The 9,809-nt window shown below is 44.5% G+C and overlaps 1 protein-coding gene across 2 annotated transcripts; it reads left to right on the forward strand.

The window, feature by feature from the left end:
- The first annotated feature begins 1,037 nt into the window (after positions 1–1,037).
- LOC306705971 (kidney mitochondrial carrier protein 1-like) lies at positions 1,038–5,855 on the forward strand. Of its 2 annotated transcripts, XM_079172882.1 has the most exons (9): positions 1,038–1,219; positions 1,335–1,479; positions 1,844–1,938; positions 2,219–2,304; positions 3,028–3,123; positions 3,235–3,359; positions 3,611–3,734; positions 4,286–4,366; positions 4,903–5,855. In XM_079172882.1, exons 1-9 carry the CDS (start codon positions 1,156–1,158, stop codon positions 4,942–4,944), a joined length of 858 nt encoding a protein of 285 aa, XP_079029008.1. In that variant the 5' UTR covers positions 1,038–1,155; the 3' UTR covers positions 4,945–5,855. The 2 variants fall into 2 exon arrangements, with proteins under 2 accessions (XP_079029008.1, XP_079029007.1); XM_079172881.1 differs by having other exon boundaries at positions 3,028–3,359.
- The last annotated feature ends 3,954 nt before the right edge of the window (positions 5,856–9,809 follow it).

Below are 9,809 nucleotides of genomic sequence, written 5' to 3' on the forward strand. Positions count from 1 at the left end.
TGTTTAAATCTGTTCTGCTCATATGTTCAAAAGTTTAGATAGCCGTATTACATGAACACATTTTCAGGTCATATCATACCTACTATAAATACAATTTCACATTACCCCTCTGTAGCATAGTGATGATTACATGCAGGATATGTAGGATTTTGTGTTGACATCAACAGTGGAAGCAGTTGATATATGTCTAGATATATACAGTCCTTAAGTTTGAAAAGCCAATTAATTTTAAATTTGTAGGAGGAACAGCGTCCTTACTTACGGGACATGCAAGCAGAAAAAGGTCCACATGAACAGACTGTCCAGGTAGGTTAGTTAAACATCTCACTAATGATCTGTGTTGAGAATGTTGAGCTCTTAATACGAAATCTACACTAATACTATATTGTGTTACTTTGTTCTTTGTGAGAATATATCAGAGGTTATTTTTCTATCTTTATTTACAAAACCAATGAAGTTATACAGCATACAATACAATTACTGTCTCAAGTTACAGGTGATGTGTAATTATTCTATCCTTAAAAGATGCTTGAATTAAAGGTCAAATATATAAATATAAGACACTAAAGAACAGCGCTCTTTCTTGTAAAGATGCAAATACAACATTATCTATCACTAAGCATCTCCATCAATTCAATTAGATGTGGTTTTAAGAGGTGTTAGAGGATTGTTAATATTATTAATGTATAGTGCACCTCTGATACAGTGATAGCAATGAGATATAAACAGGAAATACATTTTATATATAGTTACAAGTCATTTATTTATTTGTTCTTCACTGGCTTCATTTACATTTACATTTTTTGTGAGTGGAATCAGTCTAACGTTATAATCAAAATAAACAGTTTTTTCTTTTGAAATCAAAGGAAGCACTACTGTCTCCTATTTTGTGACATCTCGGCTCCTTTCAGCTGTCTGGCGCGGTTGCTGAGCAACAAGCGGTGGGCGGGGACAGTGTCGGGTGGACGAGCTGTTGGGGGCGGAGCTGAATTTAACACCGGCAGCAGGAGGGGCCACGCGGGGCTGGACTTCTCAGACGCCCGGTAGAGACGCAGCTGCACCCCCTGAGTATTAGTTGCAGACTTTCATATTAGTCCCCAGCTCACCGGTTCACCGGGTGGTTTATCACTGCGAGTCGGTACACGGTTGGCGAAAATGTCTAACGGCAGCTGGAAGCCCTTTGTTTTCGGCGGACTCGCTTCCATGACGGCAGAATGCGGTGAGTGATGACTAGAGTATGAGGGGGGGCGAGCTACGTGGAATAACGTCAATTATTTACATTTCTGTCGTGAGTTACAGTCTTATACGACAGTATATCGTGCTTTGTGTTACAGGGACCTTCCCAATCGACCTAGCCAAGACGCGTCTTCAAATTCAAGGCCAGGTAGGCAGCAAATACCTAGAGATCCGGTACAGAGGCATGCTCCACGCTATGGCGAGGATAGGAAGAGAGGAGGGGCTCCGCGCGCTGTATTCAGGGTCAGTATGGTGGAGCAATGCGTTGTAGTCTATATTCTTGTCATCAAAACCTTGTTTCAACTGGACCTATTTTTTGTTTATAATCTGCGTAGTATTTCTTTTAAGTGTTTACATTTCCTCATTTTTGTGCACTTCCTGTTTTTTGTAAAAAAAAAAAAAAAAAGCCATTTCCTCACCAACCTGTTTGCACCGCCATCTATTCATCTCAGACTTGTTTTTCTTTGTGTGTTGAGACTTTTGGGGGATTTTTTCTTTGCCTTTTTTAAAAGGCTTTCGCTGGGTCAGGTACCACAGTTGTGGGTCTTTTTAAAGCCTAATAAGATGTTATTGTACTGGGAATAAAAAAGGAACTTGGCTTTTACAGAATAGCTCCTGCTATACTGCGACAGGCCTCCTATGGGACCATCAAAATTGGCACATACCAGAGCTTGAAGCGGCTGCTGGTTGACAGACCAGAGGGTGAGTCCCAGTTTCTGTCTCTCTCGCACACATTTTCGACAGGTGGTTACCTGCCCCCATCGACACATGCACACATTGCTCTTGAGTTGACAGACGTGTGTGTGTGTGTTTGTGTGTGGCCTAGTTAGATATGTCTCCTCATTTCTTTGTGCTAAGTTTAACAGTTAGTGTGCTTCTTCAAAACACTGCAAGAACCAACTGCGACTGACCGCCTGATGCATTGTATCAAATGCTGCTTGTTTACAGTTCCTGCCTGCCTCCCCTTCTTCTCCTTTTTCAGATGAGACATTGCTGACTAATGTGATGTGTGGTGTTCTCTCTGGAGTCATCTCGTCCTCCATCGCCAACCCCACTGATGTGCTGAAGGTAGCTATTCGCACACATGAAGCTCGTTTTTGTATTGTTTTTGTTGCGTCGAGAGGTTCTCTGAGCCGCAGAGCAGGTTTGGCAGTTCCTAGGAACCGCAGCAAGTTGTTGATACATACAGCAGTACAACAGAGATCCCTTTTCTAGGTGAACTCCTGGCCCCGGCAGGCTGTAGGTGAGGTAATTTGGTAGCACGGCGAGTGTAGCGAAGGGCATCTTGGTGCTATCAAGACCCCACTTGTGGATTATTTATAGAAGGAAGCCTCTACAGCTTAACATAGTGTTCTGTAAACGATATGGGTGCATGATGACGATCATGTGTGTGTGTGTGTGTGTGTGTGTGTGTGCACGCACATGCTCATCTGTACTCATGATGTTTTTGCCCGGCTTCTCCTCAGCATGTAATTGCCTCCCGTCCATGTTGCTTGTTTGTTTGTTGGGGCATAACAGACTAATGGAAGCAGTTACAGGGTTGGGAACATTGCGTTTTCATCGCATTCTTAATGAATGACTCCTGGAATTGAGTGAGAGAGAGAGAGAGAGAAAGAGAAAAAGAACACTTAAGGACAGAGTGTTTGCCAAAACTGCCTCTAACTTCTTTGGCTTTGCATACCAATGGAAGCCAGATAAATACACCCCCGCACTAGTCTTGGCGAACCTGCAGCCCACTGATTGTGAATACTTTCGTTCTCTCAAGTTCTGCCTGTGTGTCTGTTGTTCCAGATCCGCATGCAGGCTCAGGGAAATGTGATCCAGGGCAGTATGATGGGCAACTTCATCAACATCTACCAGCAGGAGGGAACAAGAGGACTGTGGAAGGTACAGCACACCTGGAAAACAAAGAGTTTCCATGGGTTACAGGAAGCACAGACACTGCTCTTAAATGCTCTAATCCTCAGTCCTGTAACACTCTCTTTCCTTCTGCTGCAGGGCGTCTCTCTGACGGCTCAGCGGGCGGCCATTGTGGTCGGGGTGGAGCTACCGGTCTATGACATCACCAAGAAGCACCTGATCCTGTCGGGTCACATGGGGGACAACGTGTACACCCACTTTGTGTAAGTTTGCAGAGTCACTCGTGAGACGTTGTCACTGGGAGGAATCAGGGAAAGACACATTCCAACATCTTTCAAAACACTGTGTGTATCAGGTTACAGTCTCAGCCTTGCAGGATATAACGTTTGTTACATTAGTGTCAACAGCACACACACATCACATCAATGACTGACTAGCACTAAATATTTAATGAAGGTACAAAATGAAAGCACTCGCAGATAATCCTTCAAACCTGCGTCTTGGCGTCCCACAGGTCCAGCTTTGCGTGTGGTCTGGCGGGGGCTTTGGCCTCCAACCCAGTGGACGTGGTCCGGACACGCATGATGAACCAGAGAGGAGTCGCTCTGTACCAGGGAACACTGGACTGCATACTGCAGGTCAGTCACGTTGCACTTGTTCCTGATCAGATCGTGTTCGCAGAGGAATACATTTCCGCTGATTCCTCAAATACAAATATGTCGACTTGTTCTGGGCAGCACGGTTCAGCCTGTAGTATAATGTCTTCTGTGGCTCTGCAGGGAGCTTTTGAAGTCTGAGGAAAAAGATTTGCGATTGCCAGGCAGGGACTAAAAAAAAAAAGAGATACTATTGGTTGCATTCTGGGAAATGTAGGATGCAGTGATTTGAAGCTTGGCCCACACTAGGGACTTAACGTCTGGATATCTCTCCCTGTGCTGCTTTGAGTTTGTTTTATTGGTCTCTTGTCACTCCTACAGCCTTCATGACTTTCATGTGTGAATGACAAACAAAGTTATTTGATTTTTAGACTTCTAGCCTCCTGAAGGAATATTAAATATAATGTGGTAATGTTGAATATCTAGATCAGACCTTAATATGACTGATTTCCTAATCCCAAAGAGGACGTAAGAGCGATTATGAGAGGATAATGAGATAAAGTGTGTTTTTAACATGTTTGTTTTCTCTTCAGACGTGGCGCTCCGAGGGCTTCATGGCCCTCTACAAGGGTTTCTTTCCCAACTGGCTCCGCCTGGGACCGTGGAACATCATTGTATCCTTTTAACCATCTCATTAGCGCGCCGCTCTGTTTACATATATCCTGTGTGACGCAATCTCTTTTGAGCTGGAGAAATCAGCGGGGAAAAGTTGTAAATTCTGTGACGTGTGGCATCACAAGCCATGCTTTCCAGTGGATTAAAGCTTAGCCTTAATGCTATCTAAACTCTTTGATATAAGTTTGTGTAACTACTGCCTCAGTGCTCCGCTGCCTCTGGTTAGGGAGGACCTAAGGGTGCCCTTCAATAAGGGGTAAGAGGAAGAAAGAAGGTGGGGGAGGCAGAGTGGAGGGTGAACTCTATTTAAGTCTGTCTGGAAAGGCCAAAGAGTTGCAGGGGAAAGTTCTGTCAGGTCGTCATCGTGCTCCAACCAGGCCTGACAAATGTAATGAGATTATTGACTTGTTACAGCCCAGTAGTCTGAGGTAACAAGGGAGGCTTTCAGCTGAAGGACAGAAAGAGCCAAATTTCCTCACTGAGCCTCCCATGCTCAACTACAATGTTCACTTTCTTTCCTTCACTCTGACTCCAGTTCTTCCTCACATACGAACAGCTGAAGAAGATCAACGTGTGACTGACGGAACGAGACGGCGGAACAAAGAGAAGAGTACTTGGTCACGCTCGGGGACGAGCTGAGAGGACCAAAATCTGGACTGGCTGGTGGTTGATGGATCCTAGATGGAACCACCGAACGAGGGGGAAGGGGGTTGATGCAGACCCATGTATGAGGGGCGGCGTGCACTTCTAAGTGCCTTTAAGTTTGTGATACCGGTCGCCTGAGTTTGCATAAGGACCGAGAATGTCGGATACCAGCTGACAATCATTCCCTTTTTGAAAAGCAAAATGTTTGTGTGCGCGAGTCAACACACTTGGATCAGGACGGGGTGTTTCTTTTTAATTTTTTCTATATTTAGTTGGATGCATGGCCATTTTTTTTATTATTCGAAGAGACTCCCTGGAGTACTTGCAGAGTTCAGAGCCAAGAATATATCAGTGTACTGTAATAAATGCAAACAGCCTGAAGACCCGTGTGTGCGTCCTCAGACTGGACACACACACATCCCATGACCATATGTGGCGAGACTAGTTGTCCGTCATGCCAGCGAGTAAATATAACTGGGGGAGGACTCCCTGGGTTCTTGTTATTATATGTGTTGCAGTAACATAAAACAGCCATTATGTAAGTCTTCATACGCCGCTTTACGTTCAGACCACTGAGACACGTTAATGTAGCCAACGGGCATCATTTGATGTTTGTTGCCAAAAAGCACCTAAACCACTGCACACGATCCACATTTCACTCCAGGTATATTTTCATATTGTGCTTTTACACGCAGTGTGCTTATCTGTGAGCTTTTGTCGTAAAGGATGAACGCATCGCTGGCTGTCGTGCGTGAGCTGCCATTGCTGCCGATGTGTAGTTTTACTTTAGGCGTCACGGCTGCTGTTGCCCTGTATATTTCAAATAAAAGAGAGAGAAACTCAGTATGTCAGTGTTTTGCTTTGTTTTCACCACAGTGTGGCGCTGTGGAGCTTTGCACTGGCCCGCCACAACTCCACTCCCTTGAAACCAAAAGCTGTTTATCAGACTTCTTAAATTCCCAACCCCTCAACTTTGAGGCCACAAATCTAGAACAGTCAAGTTGTTTCTTAAGGGAATGCCCAGTGTCTTCCTAACACACACGTTCATGTAGCGTCCCGCAAACAGCGACTTGTGAATTATTCAGGGGAATCAAAGATGTAATTGTTTTATTTCTGCGGGTAAATTCCCAGTTTTCCTCCCATCAGAGCTGTTTTTGAGGAGATGACGGGAGCTCGGGGGAGTGCAGTATGAAATGTTGCAGTGAGCCTGCAGTCTCTCTCTCTCTGCGTGTGCGCGCACGCCTTGTTTTTTTATTTAGGGAGCATCCCCATGGGACTTATTACTAGTGTGAGAGTTGTTATTGTTGTATCTGCCTCATCTAAGCCTTTATGAGCTGCACTGCCACGTTAGTGTTGGTGTGAAAAGCATGGCTGCGTTGAGTAACTCTGTTCTAAACAAGGCCACGGAGCGTGATGGAGGAGACGAGGGTCTGTATGCTGGTTTAAACACTTGTGTACAGTATATTCACTAAGGACCTGAAGGGCACAGACCAGCTATGCCAATTCCAGGGACAAAAAAGGCCTCTTGCTGTCCATAAAGCGAGCTGAATGAGAGAATAAGAATAATGGGTGGCGTGTGCCAGGATATGGCATCTATAAGTTGGCATTACAGGCCGCTGCCTGGCATCAGGTCTCTGGCACAGTCCTCTACAAGCTGGGCAAGAATGGCCACGGGGGATTCCGGCAGTAACAGACATGCTGCATTATGGGCATTATTCGCTGCCTGGCCCAAGGGTGCAGGGGGGCTGGCTCCATTGTGTTCCAGGGATCAGAGTGAGCTTTTGTGTCAGAGGAATAAGGCTCTGCTCTGCTCCAAACACACTGCCCTTTTTTCCCTCCCTCTTGTTTTGCTCTCCTCAGAAGAGAACGCTGCTCGCCGTGACACACGGGTGAATAAATGGACGGATGAATGGCCGAGCGCGTGGAAGTGCAGACGACACAAATCTATCGTAGTCTGTTGATCCATTTTGGAACACGGAGCGTGTTGCTTCTGGGCTGACAAAGAAACAAAAGAAATCACAGGCCTATTGCTGTTTCTTTTTGCTCAATATTGCAGACTGAGATATGGGCTGGGGTACAACAGAACCGTTTTTTTTTCTTTCTCAGCTTTTGAAAGATGTGCAGCCCGGGTGCTTAGTTTGAATGATTTTCCCTTGGGGAAAATACATTGTTTACAGGCCACAGATTCTGCATAACATCAAGATACCTTGCTTTAGGAAGCTGTCGGAAACATCGTTCTCCCGGAGAGAAAAAAGTGCAGCCTTCTGCAATTTGAAATTGTGCCTGTAGAGAACATTGTGATAAATTGTACAGCTACGCTCTGGTCTGTGAACAACACGCTGACAAAGTGAGGATTTCAAACAAGGGGAGGCAATAGATCCTGCAAAAATGTCAAATGATGCTTTCGGAACTCTTTCCTGTGAAAAACAGATGTAATTAGTAGATCTTAGAAAGAAACAAATACGACAGTAAGTCCCTGCAGGAATATTAAGGAATAGTTTATAGATGGCTAGAAGATACGTTTTTCTAATTATTAGAGAGTACCAGGCTAGCTGTGTCCCCATGTTTCCAGTCTTAATGCTAAGCTAAGCATCCGCCAGGCGTAGCTTAGCATACAGACATGGGAGTGGTATCAATCTCCTCATCTAGCTCAAACTCCAAACATCTAGGTCAAATATTCCTGTCCCTGTTGAGAAACCACAGAGACACAAATGTTCAGTGTCCATCCAAATGTAGCACAAATTTGAACAGAATTTCACCAGCAAAGTAAAATGCACATTTCAATTTCCGGTGTTTACCAACTGCAAATGTGCATGAAGACAGTTGGATGAGAACACACTTCATGAGTCCCCATTACAATTTGAGTAAAGGTGCCTGCAGTTCTTGTCGGTTAGAACAAAACAGCAGAACTCCTCATCCAAACAAACCACAGGCCCGCCAAATCACAGCGCAGTCGACCTACATTTACACACCACTGGAAGGGGACCGGGACCCCAGGGAGACAGGATCACAAGGATGAGCCGCTGGTAATGCGGCTACATTGTTCCATTAAGACGGGAACAGGCCAACAGAGTGAATGTTAAAGGAGATAAAGGGAGGGGAGATTTGTTCCACGCGTTGGCTCCTTTGACTCTGTGACTCCAAGAGTCAGGGAAAGTTAAGTTGTGTCAAAGCTGAAGGAACTATAATGTTCCTGTGACACATCTGTATAGTTTAAGTGACCTTTTAGTGCTTTTTGGTGCTTATGCTTATTTCCTTAGTCAAATAAAATACGTTAATATCTTGGCTGGAGTTAGATGAGTAGATTGACACCACTCTCATGTCTGTCCGTTAGGCTGCAGCATGGCAACGGTTAGCTTAGCTTAGCTTAGCTTAAAGACTGGAAACAGGAGGAAACCGCTAACCTGGCTCTGTTCAAGGCTTATTAAAAATCCACAACCCAGCACCTTTTAAAGCTCCTTAACTTACACATTACACCTTGTTTAATCTGTACAACAACTAAAAATGACAAGTTGTGATTTTACTAAACTAAGCTGAGTTTAGCTAACCGTAGCCTGGCTGTAGCTTCATGTTCAACTGATATCAGACACGAGAGTGGTGTCATTCCTCTGATCTAACGCTGTGAATAAGCATATAAGCATGTCTTTTTACACGTATGGGGATTCAGTGTGTCTCTGGTTGTTAGCAGTAATGTCAGCGTATTTTGTGGTGTTTTTTATTTCTGTAACACAGTAGCAATAGTTCCATAGCTCTTTCTAAAAAAAAAATGTGTACAGCTGGTTTTTCTTTCTTGTATTTGGGTTATCCTCCTTATTTCTGGAGACTGTATCCAAAAAGTTAGAAAGTTCGAAAAAAACAAAACACTAGACTGCAGATGAGCAGGGAATACTGCCGTCATAACATAACATCACCAATTCCTTGTTAGATGTGTTCAATCTTATGTAATTCCAGAGGATAAACACTAGGCAGAGCTCATGTGCTTTCTGCTAAGACATCAAAACAGAGGAGTGAGCCCACCGGCTGTCTGCCTGTCACCAACGGCCAGACTCTCTGTCTCTCTCCTCATAACTCGCTCAGTCACAGCTACCCTCATTAATATCCCGGCTTCTGATAAGGAATAAATATTCAAATATTCTGCGGTATCATTTTCCTTGGACGCCTGATTTTAAATTCCCTGCCCTCAGGCACAGCATGCACTATCCACACAAACACATGTGCACACAGGGCCCTCTGATGTGTGTCGGTGGCGTTATGCTCACTGACACCGGAGCTGCTGTTCTCCACTTCTATTTATTTATTTATTTATTAGTATTTACAGAGGGAGAGGGGTGAAAGACCGAGGTGGGCAGTGAGGATAAAAATGAACAGATGGAATGAGATTTTCAACGGGGAGACGTGGAGAACAACTTTAGTGGAACTGGAAGCTGGGGTTGAGTGCCTGAAGAAAGAGAATAGATGATGAAGAGAAGAGAAGGGATCAGTGGGAGAGAGGAGAGGATGCAACACATGTCCCGACTCTCTGCTGCGCTCCAATTAGCATCCATATGAAGCCTCTAAGACAGTGGTTGTCAACCGCTGTGCCAGGGACTCGAGACAAATGGGCTGCGAGACAAAGGGTTATTGGTCCAGTCGATTTTTTGACTTGAGTAGTCTAAGAACAATAGGTAACAATGGAAAGAGCAATATTTACTCTCAGTCACTCAAACTAAAACCGGATTCTGACTCTCAAGCAGATCCTAACCGTGAAACGCAAATATGTTTCTCTATTACGATGGTGCGTTTGGTTTATATGTTGAC

The sequence above is a fragment of the Pholis gunnellus genome, assembly GCF_910591455.1.
Source record: "Pholis gunnellus genome assembly, chromosome: 14".
Classification (NCBI taxonomy): Eukaryota; Metazoa; Chordata; class Actinopteri; order Perciformes; family Pholidae; genus Pholis; species Pholis gunnellus.